General features: G+C 40.0%; 1 protein-coding gene across 1 annotated transcript in view; it reads left to right on the top strand.

Annotated features, from left to right (window-relative positions):
• Window positions 1-19473, top strand: part of ADGRE1 (adhesion G protein-coupled receptor E1) — a 126009-nt gene that overhangs the window by 79155 nt on the left and 27381 nt on the right. The window contains 6 exon segments of the mRNA XM_020971240.2: window positions 7333-7482; window positions 8603-8758; window positions 8864-8983; window positions 15087-15233; window positions 16001-16086; window positions 17699-17782. Of these exon segments, the coding sequence (XP_020826899.1) occupies window positions 7333-7482; window positions 8603-8758; window positions 8864-8983; window positions 15087-15233; window positions 16001-16086; window positions 17699-17782 (743 nt within the window).

Below are 19473 nucleotides of genomic sequence, written 5' to 3'. Positions count from 1 at the left end.
ACTCCTTCTTCACCTATTTTCCCAAATAGTCTATATAGTATTGGAATTAATTGTTCTTTAAATGTTTGATAGAATTCGCATGTAAATCCATCTGGCCCTGGAGATTTTTTCCTAGGGAGTTCATCAATGGCTTGTTCAATTTCTTTTTCTGAGATGGGGTTATTTAAGTATTTTACTTCCTCTTCAGTTAATCTGGGCAATTTATATTTTTGTAAATATGTATCCATTTCACTAAGATTGTCAAATTTGTTGGCATATAGTTGGGCAAAATAATTCCTAATTATTGTTTTAATTTCCTCTTCCTTGGTGGTAGCTTCCCTTTTCATTCTTGATACTAGTAATTTGGTTTTTTCTTTTTTTTTAATTAAATTAACCAAAGGCTTATCTATTTTATTGGTTTTTTCATAAAACCAGTTCTTATTTATTAGTTCAATAGTTTTCTTAATTTCAATTTTATTAATTTTTCCTTTGGTTTTCAATATTTCTAATTTAGTGTTTAATTGAGGATTTTTAATTTGTTTTTTTTCTAGTTTTTTTAGTTGTATGCCCAATTCATTAATCTCCTCTTTTTCTATTTTATTTATGTAAGCATTTAGAGATATAAAACTTCCCCTAAGAACTGCTTTGCTGCATCCCATAGGTTTTGGTATGTTGTCTCATTATTGTCATTCTCTTGAATGAAATTATTGATTGTTTCTATGATTTGTTGTTTGACCCAATCATTTTTTAGGATTAGATTATTTAGTTTCCAATTATTTTTTAGTCTATCTTTCCATGGCCCTTTATTACATATAATTTTTATTGCATCATGATCTGAAAAGGATGCATTTAATATTTCTGCCTTTCTGCATTGGATTGTGAGGCTTTTATGCCCTAGTACATGGTCAATTTTTGTGTATGTGCCATGTACTGAAGAAAAAAGTATATTCCTTTCTATCCCCATTCAGTTTTCTCCAGAGGTCTATCATACCTAACTTTTCTAATGTTCTATTCACCTCCTTAACTTCTTTCTTGTTTATTTTGTGGTTAGACTTATCTAGTGAGAGGGGAGGTTCAGGTCCCCCACTAGTATAGTTTTGCTGTCTATTTCTTCCTGTAACTCCCTGAACTTCTCTGTAAGAATTTGGATGCTATACCATTTGGTGCATATATGTTTAGTAATGATATTACTTCATTGTCTATGGTGCCTTTTAGCAGGATGTAGTTTCCTTCCTTATCTCTTTTGATTAGATCTATTTTTGCTTTTGCTTTGTCTGAGATCAGGATTGCTACCCCTGCACTTCAGCTGAGCATAATATATTCTGCTCCAGCCTTTTACCTTTACCCTGTATGTGTCACTCTTTTTCAAATGTGTTTCCTGTAAACAACATATTGTAGGATTATGGTTTTTAATCCATTCTGCAATCCATTTCCGTTTTATGGGAGAGTTCATCCCATTCACATTCACAGTTATGATTACTATCTGTGTCTCCACCCCCCATTATGCTTTTCTTCTCCTTTTCCTTTTCTCCTTCACTAGTTTTTGCTTTTGACCACCGCCTCCTTCAGTCCCTCCCCCTTTTATTATCCCTTTCCCTTTTCTTCCCTTTAGTCTTACTGCTTTCCCTCTTCTTTCCCCCCTTTTCTTTCCCCCTCCCTTTTCTTTCCCCTTTTCCCTCCTACTGCCTATAGGGCAAGTTAGATTTCTATACCTAACTGATTATATTATGCCCTTCTTGAGCCAAATCTGATGAGAGTAAGGTTCAAACAATGCTCCCCCCCTTCCCTCTCTGCTGTAATAGGATTTTGTGTCTTTTCCTGTAATGTAATTTACCCTTGTCTGCCTCCTCCTTTCTCAGTACATTTTCTAAGATCAGATTGATCCACTTATTTGGATCCATTTAACCCACTTGATTAGATTTTTTTTTATCATTACATCAAAGTCAACTAATATCCACCCTCTTTATGTATACTCCTTTAACAAGGTGTAATAACAATACAGTTCTCAAGGGTTGCAAGTCATATTCCCTTGTAGGGGTTTAAACAGCCCCCCCTTATTAACAACATATTGTATCTTCTGTCCCATTTACCTTTTTAAGTCCTTCTTGAGTCCTGTACTTGAAGATCAAATTTTTTGTTGAGCTCTGGTCTTTTTATCAGGAAAGTTTGGAAGTCTCCTATTTCATTGAATATCCACCTCCTCCCTTGAAAAATGATGCTCATTTTTGCTGGGTAATTGATCCTTGGCTGCATTCCAAGCTCCTTTGCCTTATGGAATATCATGTTCCATGCCCTGTGGTCTTTTAATGTAGAAGCTGCAAGGTCCTGTGTAATCCTGACTGTGGTTCCATGATATTTAAATTGTTTCTTTCTGGCTGCTTGCAGCACCTTCTCTTTCATCTGGTAATTTTGGAATTTTGCTATTATATTCCTTGGCGTTGTCAATTTGGGATCTCTTTCAGGTGGTGATCGTGGATTCTTTCTATGGTTATTTTCCCTTCTGGTTCTAGGACTTCTGGGCAGTTTTCCTTTATGATTTCCTGAAAGATACTGTCCAGGCTCTTTTTTTCATCATGATTTTCAGGTAGTCCAATAATTTTTAAATTGTCTCTCCTGAGTCGATTTTCCAGGTCGGTTGTTTTACTGATGAGGTATTTTACATTTTCATCTATTTTTTCATTTTTTTGTTTCTGTTTGACTGATTCTTGCTCTCTCATAGAGACATTAGTTTCCATTTGTCCAATTCTAGTTTTTAACAGATTGTTTTCTTCTGTTAGTTTTTGTACTTCCTTCTTCAATGGCCAATTGTGTTTTTTAGGGACTTGTTTTCTTCAGTGTATTTTTTTTCCAATTGGCCAATTGTATTTTTGAAGGACTCTTCTACCTCTCTCATTTGACTATTAAAATCCTTCTTGAGCTCTTCTAAGAAGGCTTTTTGGGCTTCAGACCAGTTCATATTCCCTTTTGTTGTTGCAGATGTGGGTTTGTTGACAATGTTGTCCTCTTCAGAATTTCTGTCTTGATCTTCACTCTTCTCATAATATGAATCTATGGTACTTTCTTTTTACTCATGGTGTTTCTTTATTCCCTGGCCTTTAAAGAGATTGAGCTCTCCTGCTGGGGAACAGAGGGTACTGACCCAAGCTTCTTGTGTTGGGAGCCTAGGTCTTGGTCACTGGCTTTGTGTGCTGGGGCCTCTTATGCTGGCAATTGGAGGCTGTAGGTTTCTGGCAGCTTACCTCTGTTGGGCTGGAATCAGCAAGGCTGGAACTTTCAGGCAATTCTAGGTTGCCTGCTTTTCCTTTCCTTTAGCTTTCTTCAGCTCCTTTTAGATGGGTGCTGCAGGGTGTTTATCTGCCTGGGGCCCCTGCAGTGTTGTCTCCCTCTTTCTGCTAATGCACTGGGAGATTCCTTTGTGAGTGCGAGGCTCCTGGTGGTTTTCTGAGCTGGTTTCCACCGGTTCCCCCCCCACTGAGGCACTCGAGGTCCAGGTGTTGGTGTTTGCCTGCTTACCACCTGGGCTTCAGGATTTCTTCACAGTTGGAGGCTTCAGGGCTCCTACAGCTCACCTGGTGTTGGGTTGGAATCAGGAAGGCTGGGGCTTTAGGAAGCCTTTAGGTTGTTTTCTTCACCTCCTTTCAGATGAATGCCACAGGGTACTTGTCTGCCTGGGGCCCCTTGTAGTTCTGCCTCCCTTATTTTTGCTGAGGCACTGGGAGACCGTTTGCTGGGCTGCTGCACTGCTGCTCCTTTTTTCTTCTAGTTCAGTGTTCCAGGGTTTTTTTTCTGTGGTGATATTTTCTGGTTTTCAGAGGTTGATAGGGGAGAGTGAGAGCAACTGCCTTTTCACTCCACCATCTTGGCTCCCGGAAGCGGAAGTCTCAGCTGCCTGTGGTATTAAGAATACCAATGGTTGGGTGCTGAGGCGGAATGATGAGGTGGCTAGAGCACTGGATTTGGAATCAGAGGACCTGTATTGGGATCCTGGCACTGCTACTTATAACCTGTGTGATTTCATACCATTCATACAATAAATGGTTAACACTTTTAGCCTCAGTGTCCTTATTTCCTTATTCCTTCCAGTATACATATTCATATGTAACAGATGTCCTACCATTTCTCACCTGTAATAGGATATATCCAAAGATATAATAAGCCAGTGCTGCCTTGACATGGGGAGTTCCAATAGATTACTTCAGGCTTGAGGTGTTTGGTGGATCAGACGAGCACATCCCAGACTTTCTCTTTATGGTTACTTGTCAATCATTGGCTCCCATCCTTTGGGAACCCTCTTCTAAATCTCGGCAACTAACAATCACTCAGACCACAAATTCATGGTTAAATAGGCAGTTTAATTAGATTTGTGAATTTATAGTTTAAAAAAAGTCTTAAGTAGGTGAAGGGACTGCTAAAATCCAGAACTTGGAGAACACATTGCAACCACCACTTTGCAGCCAAGCATCCTGGTAGGTGTGGTCCCACCATTCCCCTGGTGTCCAGGACCATTCACACCCATTTCCTTTATGTTTTGGAAATGGCTTTGTTCATCTGGGCTCATTCCTTATGTTCCCTACCTAGTAAGTCTCAGAATTCTGGATGGTCTCCCTGCCACAAAGCCCTATTCACAAAGCTCCACTCGATTGTCAAAGGGATCTACCTAAAATACACGTCTCCTTTCCAACTCAATAAACTCCAATGTCTCCATTTCACCTCCAAATACAACACACTCAGTTTGGCTTTCAAAGTCCTTCATAATCTCCTCCCCACTTCCAGTTTTCTTACTCCTTACACCCTCTCTGCACATATTCTTTGAGCCAATGATACTACCTTCCTTGCTTTTCCTAGCAGAAGACACTCCATCTCTAGGCTCAAAGCATTTTCACTGACTCTCCCCCATGCCTGGAATGCTCTCTCTCCTCATCTCTGCCTCCTGGCTTCCTTCAAGTCCCAGATAAAATCCCACCTTGTACAGGAAGCCTTCCCCAATCCTCCTAAATTTTAGTGACTTTCTTCTTTGAATTGTTTCCTACTTATACTGTATATAGCTGGTTTGTCCATATTTGTTTGCATGTTATCTCCCCAATTAGATTGTGAATTCCTTGTATGAAGAGAATATCTTTTAAAAATTTATTTATTTGTTTTTAGTTTTCAACATTCACTTCCATAAGTTTTTGAGCTTTAAATTTTCTCCCCCTCCCTTCCCAAGATGGCATGCAATCTGATATAGGCCGTACATATATATTCATATTAAACATATTTTCACATTAGTCATATTGTAAAGAAGAATTAGGACCAATGGGAGGAAGCACGAGAAAGAAGAAACAAAACAAAACAACAACAACAGCAAAAAAGAGAGCAAACAGCATGCTTCCATCTGCATTCAGACTCCAGAGTTCTTTCTCTGAATGTGGATAGCATTTTCCATCATGAGTCTTTTGGAGTTGTCTTAGATCCTTGCATTGCTGAGAAGAACCAAGTCTATGGAAGTCATCACACAATGTGGCTGTTACTGTGTGCAACATTCTCCTCGTTCTGCTCACTTCACTCAGCATCGTTCATATAAGTCTTTCCAGGTTTTTCTGAAGTTTTCCTGTTCATCATTTCTTATAGCACAATAGTATTCCATTACATTCATATACCACAACTTGTTCAGCCATTCCCCAATTGATGGGCATCCTCTCAATTTCCAATTCTTTGCCACCACAAAGAGAACTGCTATAAATATTTTTGCACATATGGGTCCTTTCCCCCATTTTAATGATCTTTTTTAGGATACAGACCTAGAAATGCTATTGCTGCATTAAAGGGTGTGCACAGTTTTATAGCCCTTTGGGTATAATTCCAAATTGCCCTCCAGAGTGGTTGGATCAATTCACAACTCCACCAACAATACATTGTTATTTCAATTTCACCACATCTTCTCTAACATTTATCATTTTTCCTGTTTTTTCATGTTAGCCAATTTGATAGGTGTGATGCAGTACCTCAGAGTTGTTTTGATTTGCATTTCTCAAATCACTAATGATTTAGAGCATTTTTTCATATGACTATAGATAGCTTTAATTTCTTCATATGAAAACTGTCTCTTCATATCTTTTGACAATTTATCAATTGGGGAATGACCTGTATTCTTATAAATTTCACTCAGTTCTCCATATATTTTAGAAATGAGGTCTTTATCAGAGACACTGGCTCCAAAAATTGTTTCCCAGCTTTCTGCTTCCATTCTGACCTTGGTTGCATTGGCTTTGTTTGTTCAAACCCTTTTTAATTTAATGTAAAGTCATCCATTTTGGATTTCATAATGTTCTCTATCTCTTGTTTGGTCATAAATTCTTCACTTCTCCATAGATCTGACAGGTAAACTATTCCTTGCTCTCCCAGTTTGCTTATAGTATCATCCTTTATATATAAATCATGTACCCATTTTGACTATACTATCTTGGTATAGAGTGTAAGATGTTGGTCTATGCCTAGTTCCTGCTATACTCTTTTCCAGTTTTCCCAGCAGTTTTTGTCAAATAGTAAGTTCTTATCCCAGAAGCTGAAGTCTTTGGATTTATCAAACAGTAGATTACTATAGGCATCGACTATTGTGTCTTGCATGCCTAACCTATTTTTTTTTTTTGACGCTAGGCAATGGGTTAAGTGACATGCCCAGGGTCACACAGCTAGTAAGTGTTATGTGTTTGAGGTCGGATTTGAACTGAGGTCCTCCTGACACCAGGGCTGGTGTTCTATCCACTGCACCACCTAGCTGCCCCCCTAACCTATTTCTTAGCCAGTACCAAGTAGTTTCGATTATTGGTGCTTTATAACACAATTTGAGATTTAGTATAGCTAGGCTGCCTTCCTTTGCATTTCTTTTCATTAATTCCCTTGCTATTATAGACCTTTTGTTCTTCCCCATTGAATTTTGTTATTTTTTTCTAGCTTTATAAGATAATTTTTTGGTAGTTTGATTGGTATGGCACTAAATAAATAAATTGATTTAGGCAGAATTATCATTTTTATCATATTAGCTTGGTCTACCCATGAGCAACTGGTATATTTCCAATTGTTTAGATCTGACTTTATTTGTGTGAAAAGTATTTTGTAATTGTGTCCATAGAGTTTCTGCATTTGTCTTGGCAGATGGACTCCCAAATATTTTATAATGTATATAGTAACTTTAAATGGAATTTCTCTGTGAAAGGAGTATCTTTTGCCTCTTTTAGTATACCTAGTGTTTAGCACAGTGCCTGGCACATAACAGGCATTTAATAAATATTTATTGACTGACTGACTGTGGGATTACATTGTATCACTCCTACCTCAGCTGTGATCTGCATAATTCTTCTCTCTACATTCCAGATGAAGATGAGTGTGTAGATTCCACAGTGTGCCCACCATATTCAAAATGTATCAACACCCCAGGAAACTACACATGTACCTGCAAACAGGGTTTTGTAATGAGGACTAAGAAAAGCCAGGTTAAAGGTCTCCACAGAATTGAGTGCCAAGGTGAGTAGGGCTGGAGTGGGATTCCTGTAAAATGGAAGTCTAGTTTTAATGAAATAAGGTCTGGGAAGGAAAGAATTTGAACCTGGCTCTATTTAGATGGTTGGTTAGCTTCCTCTCTCTCTCAGTTTGCTGTGTGGATCACATCCCTTTCATGCCTTCACATACCAGGTGACTTTTATTTATGGCATCCTATGAATTCTCCACAGAAGACTCAGTGTAATAGAGAATTCCTCTAGGTTTTAACTTTTATTTTTCAGATACCCATGAAGTACTTGAACTGCCCATCCTTTACCCCCCTTCTTGTGCCATGATTGGCTCATCTCTTTTTACACACCATGCATTTTTCCATTGCCTTTTGGGTAACTTGTAATGTGAACTGCTCTAAGATTGGGATGTTCCATGATTGGCAGTCAGATTGTATCACTGGGGTTATGAAAGCTATGGGCCTTCATGGCAGTGAACATCTTGAGAGGCAGCCTGGGACATGAGGAAAAAGGGTGGATTTGGAGTCAGGGGTCTTTAATTCTTTTGCTTCTTAATTTTTAAAATTTAATCTCATTAGAAAAAAAAGACTGGGTTTCTCTATCTTACCCAGTCTGCAAGTTCAGGGGCCACTCATGGATTCAACCTTACTACTGATTGGCCCAGGAACTTTGACATGCTTCATTTCCTCACCTGGTCTAGTTTGCACCTCCTTAGTCAACCTGGTGATCCCTATTCCTGGGGACTCAACTTGCTGGTGCTGGATTTAGTGTGGACACTCTTATCTGCTTAGCCCACTGCAGCTCAGAACTCCTGAGCTCAAGACCACTAGGCTCAACCTCCCTGGCATCTGGGACAATAGGTCTGAACCACTACACCCAGCTGTTCTGAATTCTAATCCCTGCTCTGTCACTTACTATCTGTGTAATATTGGGCCTCAATCTCCTCATCTGGAAAATGAGCTGAAAAAGGAAATGGCACACCACTCTAGTATCTTTAACCTCAAATGGGACCACAAATAGTCAGGTATGACTGAAATGATTGAACAGCAAAATGCTTTGATTCCCATTCACAACAATAAGCTCATTGGCAGCCTTGGTCTGGGGAACTGTTTTGACCCAATTCACCTTCTACCTAGATGTGGATGAATGTTCCCAGAGTCCCAATCCTTGTGGTCTCAATACCAACTGCACCAACACCATTGGAAGATATGTTTGCAGCTGTTTATCTGGATTCTCTTCTCCCCGTGGAAATTTTTGGATTCCTGGTAGGACAGGACCCTTCCAATGTGCAGGTAATTCCCCCGGTGCCACGGGTGACTTGATCTTGTGTCTAAGATTGTCTCACTTGGGCTCGTGTGTTTTGTGATTTACTGAAAACATCCCTCTCTGCTCTGCAGATATCAATGAGTGTCTCAGTGAAACAGCCTGCCCTCAGCATTACACCTGTCGGAACACCCCAGGGAGTTATGACTGTACCTGCAGTACTGGCTTCACCTCTAGGAACTCTCAATGTGAAGGTACCAAGGACACTAAGAAATAATCTATCTTGGAGTTTTCTTGGGTTCATTTTTTCATTCATTTAAAAAAATGTTTTATTGCCTGAGTGCCTCCTCTGTGATAGGCCCCGTGAAAGTATATAAGCAAACGTGGGAGATGGTCTTTGTCTTTAGACTAATTGGAAAAACAAGATACATTTTCTATAATATGCTTGGAAGGATGTTCATTAAGAAAGTGAATACTTCAAGGTTTGGGGATTATGTTGGCCTGTGGGCGGAAGCAGGTGATGCAGAAAGAGACTGAATTTCAAATTTCCTCATCACTGCCTCCCTCCACCAAAACTGCTGATTCATTTGACTAGAAAGGTCTGGGTATATATTTTTCTCTCTACTTTCAGAAGTGGTAAAATTGATTCAACAATTAATTCCCTTTTTAGCATTCCTTAAATATCGCAAAGGTTAACTCTCCACTCACCCTCATGGATGCTGCTTGACTGCCAGAAATATAACCCCAACCAGCAGTTGGGCACAATCCTGGCTGTGTTGTAGCCCTGGCTGCTACTTCTTTCTGCTCCATCTACTGCAGTTTTTCTGCCCTGCTCTTGTGCCTTTCTTTATGCTTTTGATTGCATTTATAACACAACCAATCCAAGTTATGCTGGCATCAAAATGGACTGAAAGAAGTCACACTAATTAGTGCAAACACTGTCCCCCTAATTTCCAGGATTATATCCCAACAGATACATTCTATATTTTCAGGGGTACACTGGTAACTATTTAACAATTGGCTCTCCAAAAAAAATGTAGGCATGGCACACTTTAATCTTAAATTGTATGATTAACACATTCTCTAACACTTTCTTAAGTCTAGATAATCAACAAAATAATTAGTCAATCCCTAATTTGTAGCATTTGCACTGAAAATTGAACAATTAGCTCTGGTTAGCTAGTCCAAGCTGCCTCCAGAACACCTGCATGTAAAATGAAGGGGTTGGCATAGGCTATTTCTAAGGTACTTACCAGCTACAAATCCACCATGCTAGGATGATACCACCAATGCAGGTGCCATGATATAGAGATGTCAATCATTACATGGTTGGGCTATAGTATAGTCATAACCAGATTAAAATGTAATTGGGGGTCAGCTAGGTGGCGCAGTGGATAGAGCACCAAACCTGAAGTCAGGAGGACCTGAGTTCACATCCAGCCTCAGACCAAACACGTGACGCTTACTAGCTGTGTGACCCTGGGCAAGTCACTTAACCCCAATTGCCTAAAAAAAATGTAATTGGGAAATATTCAACAAAATAAATAAAAATACACTAAAACACAGAAAACATTACATTTAAAAACTAAGTCAACATGTAGACTACAGGGATTCTTATTGGCCTCTGTTTTCATTTGAGTTTGATACCACTGACTTAATAGATACCTTCATGAATTGCTATGGACCTCCCTCTGCCCAGTCTATTACCTGCTAGTCAATTGCCTGGTGATAATTCTCCCTGCACTTAACTAGATAATCCCCAGCAACCTGCCAAATCCATATGAACATCTTCCCTGGTTGGCAGGATGTACCAAAACTTGTGATCTATTGGTTCAGCCTTTGCAAAGCTAAGAGTGACCTCCATGCCTGGGAAAGTCACTAGAGAAGGACTTTAGGAAAGGAAGGGTATATATGTCCATGACATAAAAAAATGCAGGTTAGTGACATCTTATGCATGAGAAACTAGGTAATGTGAAATGAGTTAAATAATACTACCCAAAAAAAATCCTAAAGATGTTCCAGGAAAAGTATATGCCAATGTGTGGCATGGACAGTCAGGGGAGGTAGGGAAATCTCAGTGGCTGAAGGTGGTCATTTGGAGAAGATGAGACTTGAGGGGACCTCAGAGAGAGGGCAGCTGTGGTGGCATGGATTGAGCCTAAGATGTAGTCAGAATATATGGGGTATATAGCTCCATCTCTGGTGCTTACTACCTGCGTAACTTTGGATGCACCACTTCTCTCTGAACTTCAACATGGAGATAATAATAGATGTGCTATCTACCTCACAGGTAGGAATAAATGATTATAGGATCATCATTTTAGAATAGCAAGAGATTTTAGTAGTCATCTGATCCTATACTTCCTTTCCCCCCCCCATGAAGAAACTACAGTACTGCATGTGATTTGCAATTTGCCCAAGATCACACAGATAATAGTAGAGTTAGGATTTGAACCCAGATCCTTTGATTTCCTATCCAGGGCTCTTTCCACAAGGCCATGCTCAGTTCATGTACATAAAGTGCTTTGTAAATTAAAGCTATTACTGAAGAATGGCTAGGAATTGGATAGACAGGAGGGAGAGGAGAGAGAGGGCATGCTAGGCAGAGAAAATGGGATGAGCAGTTTCAATTTGTATGCCCAAATTGTCATCATAATGTTTATATCAATGACTATTTTAATGCTAATTATTATTTTAAATTCACACTAAAAATGCTTTATGAGAGGCAATGTGGTGTAATGGATTGAGATTCCTTGGGAATTAAGAGAGCCTGGAGTCAAGTCCTGCTTCTGCTACACATTGGCTGTGTGAATCCTGGACATGTGCCCTCGGCAATTTTCTAAGACTATGGAGCAATTGCTAATTATCATTAGAGGAAGTTTCCTCTCTGGGAATTCCACTTACCAATCAAAGCATAGGTACAGATTCCCATCTCCTTCCCCCTCATTAGATACTTAACATTAAACATTAAAAAAAAAATCTGTCCTGTGCTTTCCTTGATATAGAGAATTCTTCCCATCAGAGAAACTCCTTTAACCAGTGTAGATTGGCACCTGTGTGGGAGCTTACCAGTTTGGAGCAGTGGTCTCTAAGTCAAATAGAAGTGAGAATCACCAATCCTTACATAAGGATCCCTGTGACTGCATAGTAACTTTGTTTAAGACTGTACTGTTATCTATGCTTCATTGTATTTTTCTTTATTCTGTTCATTATTTCCCAAGTACATTTTAATGTGGTTCGGCCACGTTCTAGAGTGTTGCAGGCTGTGAATTTGACACCTCTGATTGAGAGGATTGTCTGGGACACTGAGAAGTGAAGCCTAGAGCCCTCACACAGTGTTTGCCCAGGTTGGGATTGACCCCAGGTCTTCCTGACCCGGGGGTGGGCTTTCTCTACTTTACCTACCAGTTTCACTTGAGCATCAATACAAATCAAAATAAAATTAATACAAAATTTTGTTTAATACTGTTTACATTTAAATGAATTATTTTCACTGCCTAAAGTATATTGACATTATTCTAGTTGCTCCATCTAAGTCCTGATCACGATTCACTTGTTCATTCATTTTCATTTCCTTTTTTTACCGTATGATCATAGTTAGTATGTACTCAATTCTTTTAGTTCTTTTTGATTTTTTTCTTGGCATTATTTCATTAAGCTCTATCTAGATTCTTTGGTGTCTTCATACTTATCCCTTTTAATTGCATTATAGAATTCCGTTACATTAATATACTACAATTTATTGAACTATTTCCCTATTAGACATTTGGATTGCTTCCAGGGTTTTTTAATTTTTCTTTTCACGTATTGTTGTTATGGAAAATCTTTAAACAGATGGTTGTTCTTATTTATTTTTTTGGGGGGGGGATAACATTTTCAGTGTATATTCCCACCAATGGAATTTTTGATTGGGCCAAGGAATTGAACTATTTTTGAAACTTTTACTGCATAATTCCAGATTCCTCTGCAAAACTTTAAAAAAATTAATTTGCAGAGTCACCAGTAATGAATGAGTTATACTTGTTTCTCCACTAGCACTGAATTTCATTGCTTTTAATGATTTTGTCAATGTAATAGACCTGAGGTGGTAGCTGAGGTTGTTTCTATTTACATCTCTGGGTTCATGAATAAGGTTGTTAATTAATGTGATTAGCTGCACAATAAACAGAATGATAATGGATTAAGGCAGTATGAAAGCTTAGTAGATAGAAGTCTGGCCTTAGAGTCAAGAAGACCTGGGTTCAAGCTGTATTTCTAATACTAGATGTGCGATCAATAGCAAAGTCATTTAATCTCTCAGTATCCCAGGAAACTCTCTAAAATTATATGCAACATAATAAAATTAAATAAAAATAAAATTACATATAATTTATATGTAATGCAGATAATGTAATAGTGGAGTCTACTTACTATACTGGGCATATTTAAAACCCGCCCTGTGTAGTAGTCTCATACCTCTCATCTAGGTGTGTGAGACCCCCTCACTTCTGTCTGGAATTGACTCAATCCAATCCCAATGCAGGTCTGCATTTCCAAAAATCACCATATTTTTGCATTTAAACTTTCTCAGTGTCATAAAGGTAATCCTGGTGAAGGTAATGTATGCCTCTTACTTATCTCTCCAGCTCTTGAGCCCCCCCATCAGATGTATTTTTTTAACTATAAGACTTGTCACTTACAAGGCAATGCACCCATACAATAGGTACACCATGAGCTACTCACATTAAATAATTTTATATCTTTAACATAAACATTTACTTAACAATGAGGTTAAATTAATAGCATTGATCCTAAATTAAAACAAACGAATAAATGATGAAATACATCACAATACATATGTAAACCCAGAACACCCTGTTCCAGAGAAGAACATGATGGAAGAAAACTTGTGTGTGTGGCATACCTCACATCTTGGGACTAGAGACTCCAATGCTATAGTCCCCTCAAGAACTTCTGCACCACACGAAATGGTTTCTTAGGATACTGTTTCACTTTTAATCCTTACCACTCTTGAGCTGGAAAATCTGCTCTTCTCTACTCGAAACACAGCCCTACATAAACTTTTTCAGTTAATCATCGTCCTTATAAGGGATTTTAGAATGTAAATAGTTCTCTTTAAGCCAGAAAACAGCAAAACATTATTCACTTACCCGGAAGCTGAACTGACCAATCAGAACACAGCTTTCCTCTCTAGGGGACCAAGTAGTCCCCGAATACTTATACGATTTCTCACATTTTAGTCATAAAATATGTATTCAAGTTAGTTGTCATACCATCATGCTTTGTCATCTAAAGTCCTCAGCATGATCTTCCATCTCATTGGTGCCCTTGAAGCTGTGTTTATTTTCACTCGTATCTCTCTAGTTTTTAAATATATGTTCTTTCTCTGCCTCTTTAAAACTGTTTTCATACAAATGAGACATCATTCTACCTTGTTGACACAGAGATCCTAGTCCTCACATCTATACTACAGACAAATTTCTCTCCAAAATTGTGCAAAAGCCATCTGAAAGCTGTGATTCTTTATGCACATGTTCCCAGTATATATTAAAAAAAGGATTGTTTTACTTATATTAGGCATAGGCATCAAAAATATCACCTGTAACAATGACAATATCTCATATCACTTGATGATCAATATAAATTTCTTCTTTTGTTAAAAAAAAGATTTTCTGACCTTTTCATCATTAACTGCTCCTTGTGAAAAAGACTGTGAAGAGACAGTACACCTACATGTTACCGATGAGTCAACAATTTGCACTTGTGGAGGGAATTTCCCACACTGTGGAAATCATGAGTTCAAGCCCTTGGTCTTTGTGTCCTCCCCACCCCCTATCCCCTACCATGTGGTAAGTGATCCAAATGTTATTGATCCCATTTTGTAGATGAGCAAACTGATCCTCAAAGAGGAGAAGTGACCTGATGAAGGTTCTGACTAGTCACAACTAGGATTCTTACTGAAGAAAGAGCGCGGTAACCTATAGAACCTAGGGCAGGGAAGCAGGCTGGTGGGGCGGGGGTAAGAGAAGAGATAAGAAAAGCAGCTTGTGCCTTGGACACAGTCACACTCTGTACGTTCTCCAGGCAGCTATCATTCACCAACCTTTCTATCATTTAGTCCCTTAAAGAAGTTCCTTTGACTCTAAACAGCTAGGAGAATGAGATGTTTTTTGACTCTCTGTAGAGGGCAGATAGGAACAAGGACATGACTGGACTATCCTCCCACTCTTTAGCCCTTGAGGTGGCGGTAAGGGTGACCAGGGCACATGGGGTTGTCTTTGGTTTGGGGTTCCAATGGCATTTGGTTGCAATGGTCAATTTGTGGAACTTGACTGCATTTTCTTCTTCAATCCCCAGATGTAGATGAATGTATGGATGCCACAGCTTGCCCAATACATGCCACTTGTATCAACATACCAGGAAACTATTTCTGCACCTGCAAATATGGATATAAGTCAAGCACTTCAGAAGTGAGATTCCGAGGCCAAGGAACACAGTGCAAAAGTGAGTGAAGGGATTCCTGCAAAGTCTATCTGAGCTGGTCAGCAAAGACGGGCAGAGAATTTAGACCCTGAACACTCTTTAGTCTGGAGGGATGGAAGCAGAGCGGAAGACCATGATTGTAGTCCACTTATAGCAACTCTGGGTTTACAAACTACTTAAATTAAAATGACCGAGTGAAGTAGGTGATATAAGCATTAGCATGAATCAATAGCCAATAAACATTTATTAAGCACCTACTTTGTGCCCAGGCACTGTGTTAAGCACTGGGGATACAGCTAAAAAAAAGAAAGTCCCTGCCTTCGTGGAACTTACAATCTAATTGGGGAAGACAATTTTCAAAAAAGATGCTGAAAAGTGTGTGTGTGGGGAAGGGGGTGTTCCAGAGGGTACCTGGCACAGGGGCATGATATTCATGGAGTTGAAAGCAAGCCAAGCAGCTGGTGGGAAATGAAAAGCTGGTTGGAAATTTGGAACCCTCTGGGATTCAATTATAATATTCCTCCCACAATACTAGTATAGAACACAGGCTTGATGGGTTGGCTGAGAAGTGTGGGTAGGGAGATTTACATGCCAGGTTCTCTCCTGAGACAATGGGGTGTCTAGCCACACAGTGAGGCTTATGCAATTCCTCTCTTTCCCCTCCCTTCCTCCCCCTCAACCCACGACCATCCTCACTTCCGCTGTACCTTGGTCTGACTGATGATTTGGGACTTATAATTGTGCCTCATCTTGCTGAAGCATAAAGATGCTTATTTTGGACCTCCTAGAGAATCCTGTCAGGTGCAAATCAGACTTGGTGGACCAGGACCAGGTGCGGCGTTGCCAGAGCAATTCAACTGTGCTCCCGGAACAGGTAAGTGATGAGTTTCCTAAAAAATGATCTCAGGGCCCTTTGTTGCTTTTGAGGGAATTATTGTAGAGCTGGAAGCAAAATCCCTAGTGGGTGTGAAGGGGAGGGGAGGGCAGGACTTGGCTCTAAATGAGGGATTTCTCTGGAAGGTGGACAGTAGATCTATGAGCCAGAGAACCTGCTCTTGTTCTGTCATTCAGTTGTATCCCACTCTTTGTGACTCCATGGACCATAGTATGCCAATACTGTTTGGGAGATTTTCTTGGCAAAGATACTGGAGTGATTTGCCATTTCCTTCTCCAGTGGATTAAGGCAAACAGAGATTAAGTGACTTGCCCGGGGTCACATAGCTAGCAAGCATCTGAGGCTGGATTTGAATTCAGGCTCAGTGCTCTATCCACTAATAGTTGCTGCTAAAAGCCATAATGAGGGGACCAGGTTTTCTGTCACCCTCAGTCAGTAGATAAAAGGAAGAAGAATTCAAACCCCTGGGCTGGTATTTAGCCTGGGACATTGCATTATAGTGGTTAAGCTGAGTGTTTTAGAATGAAGGAGAGCAAAAGACCTAGGTAAGATGTCATCATGGCAAAGAGACCCTGCTATAGGGAATATGGAAACTTGGGTGGTTTCCCATGCCTTCGATCTGTGTTTCTTTGGACTGTGGATGTCCTTGGGTAACACTTGTTTGTGGGACTCTGCCAGAAGGGCTTGAGGGCTTAGGCACAGAATACACGAAAGGACTGGCCAGTGATGACTCTGCCATGAGCTCAGCAACATTTTCATCCTTGACATCTCCTGAAGCCTTTCCTACTCTTGCGGCTATACTTGGGTCAAAGGTTGCGGGACTCTGACAGTCTATGGTTGCCAGACGCTGAAAGATAGGCAAGCCAAGTCAAGTCAGCAAGGGTTTATTGGTCACTTACCATGTGCCAGAAGCTGTGCTAAGCTCTAGGATATAAAGAAAGGCAAAAACATAGTCCTTGACCTCAAGGAGCATACATTCTAATGGGGAGACAGTAAGGAAACAACTCTACTATACATGTAAGACATATAGAGAGAAAAGAGAGGTAATCTTAGAGGGAATGCAATAGCAGTATGATGGAAGGGGGAATTACTTGACAAACAGCTGTTTGAACTTCTTGGCAATGTGATGTATCAGTGTCAAGGACCATGGAGAAGGACTGATGACCTCCATTGCAAAAGTAACCATGTAAATTCCTCATGGCAGTTTATGTACTTTGTTGCTTATGATTTGGACAAGTTCTCCTGCTTTGAGTCCTATTTACACAGTTTCAATGGTTTGGAGTGGGTTTTACATGTTTGATAAATGACACAACTCCAGCTTTTATCAGACAGCCAGCTTTGACTTGTTTGTATCAAATTTTCTTTACTACCCTCTCTCTCCAAAGCTTCATCATGTCAGTGAGGTGATCTCAGGCTCTCAAGGGCTATTCCAAGGAAGGACAGTTGAGATTTGAATCCAAGACCTCTGCATCTAAATCCAGGGTTCTTTCTGTTGCATCATGCAATGGATTGGGTGGTTGGACTCCCCGTCCCAAAGTTCTAGGGACCTCTAATTTAACATGACCTTGTACTTTTCCTCCTTTGGGCATAGGCTTCCTTCTGTATGCTAATGGACTCCATCTTCAGTGTTCTGGAAGACAAGTGTGAGAATAAGACCACTACTGTGTCTTTAGAGGTAAGAGTTGAGTCAGAGGAGTTATCAGTGTGAGAGTTCATTGAGACATAGACAAGGAAGTTTAGTAACAGCTGGCTAGAGCTGAAACTAAGGTTAGGTGACTAAAACTTTGCCCCAGGGCTGGAAGTGTAGGAAGTGCAAACATTTAACACTTACTCTACTTCAGCAGAGTGCTAGGTGAGGTGAGATGATTCTCTGAGAAGACGCCAGAGAAGTAGAGAAAGAGGACTTTCAGGGGCCAAACGCTATAGGAACTGTGAGCTGCAGCTTGTTCCCTCCATTCTGCAGAGAAATCCACAACCTGTCCCATCCAGACCCCTCCCCAATCAAGTCAAGTGCTTCTGGATTTGACTCCTCAGTGCTCTTTCCCCTTCCCTCCTTCCTTTTTGGGTACATTAGCTTCTCTCCTTCCCTCTCTCCATAAGCAGCATTTTTTCAGAGGAAGCAAAAAGATTTTGTGATCTCCAAACTCATGAGTTGGACGAGATGACCTTGGAGATCCCTCCAAGTCTAAGATACTATTCTCTAAGGCACTAGTGGTGGATTCTACTCCCCACCCCTATCCCAACTGAATTTTTCTTAATTATGATTTAAATATTTGTATGGTTCTTTTGTTTTTACATTATCTTCATTTTCAAATATATCATCCCTCCTCTGCTATCTAATGAATAATCCCTTGTAACAAAGAATGAGAAAGAACAGGGTGAGGGAAGCAATTCAGCATCAACCCTATCTGACAATATATGGAATATTCCACACCCATAGTCCCCCACCTCTGCAACATTTTCTCTGGGTCATTACAAGTTTGGTCATCACATTAATTCCTCCTTGAATTTTGAGGGTATATTTCATATTGCCTGCCCTAGTTGATACCACTTGCTCTGAGGAGTGGAAGCCCTGGATGCTCACTTCACCATTTACAACTCTGTGTCTGGTCTAAGAGTTTGGCTTAAACCATGGTTTCATTTTATGAGCTCAAGGTGAGCAAGATGGAGGTGAGTTAGGGGCCAGGGCTCTGGGACTTTATTTCAAAGTTATGAAGGGATTCAGGCCCTCCCCCCACCCTGGCCTCTGTCTCACACTGATGACTCCTCTTCCCTTTCCTTTCCTTTCCTTTCCTTTCCTTTCCTTTCCTTTCCTTTCCTTTCCTTTCCTTTCCTTTCCTTTCCTTTCCTTTCCTTTCCTTTCCTTTCCTTTCCTTTCCTTTCCTTTCCTTTCCTTTCCTTTCCTTTCCTTTCCTTTCCTTTCCTTTCCTTTCCTTTTTCCTTTTCTTTTCTTCTCTCCTCTTCTTGCCTCTCCTCTCCTCTCTTTCCTTCCTTTCTTCTTCTTCTTCTTCTTCTTCTTCTTCTTCTTCTCTTCTTCTTCTTCTTCTTCTTCTTCTTCTTCTTCTTCCTTCTGCCTCTTTCTCTCCTTTCTCTCTCTTTTCTCTTCTCTCCTTTCTTCTTCTTTTTCTTTCTTTCTTCTTTTTTCTTCTTCTTCCCTTCCCCTCTTCCTTTCCTCTCTCTCTCTCTCTCTCTCTCTCTCTCTCTCTCTCTCTCTCTCTCTCTCTCTCTCTCTCTCTCTCTCTCCTCCCTCCCTCCCTCCCTCTTTCCCAACTTCCCCTTTTCACTTTTCATCCTCTTTTTCCCTTTCATAGAAGTAGTAGATTGTATTGGAAGTTGACCAAGATTGGCCTTTGGGATTACAATGGA

The sequence above is a fragment of the Phascolarctos cinereus genome, unplaced genomic scaffold (assembly GCF_003287225.1).
Source record: "Phascolarctos cinereus isolate Bilbo 61053 unplaced genomic scaffold, phaCin_HiC Scaffold_4;HRSCAF=312, whole genome shotgun sequence".
Classification (NCBI taxonomy): Eukaryota; Metazoa; Chordata; class Mammalia; order Diprotodontia; family Phascolarctidae; genus Phascolarctos; species Phascolarctos cinereus.
Note: the sequence above shows the minus strand (reverse complement) of the source record. Positions and strands in the feature narration are given on the sequence as shown.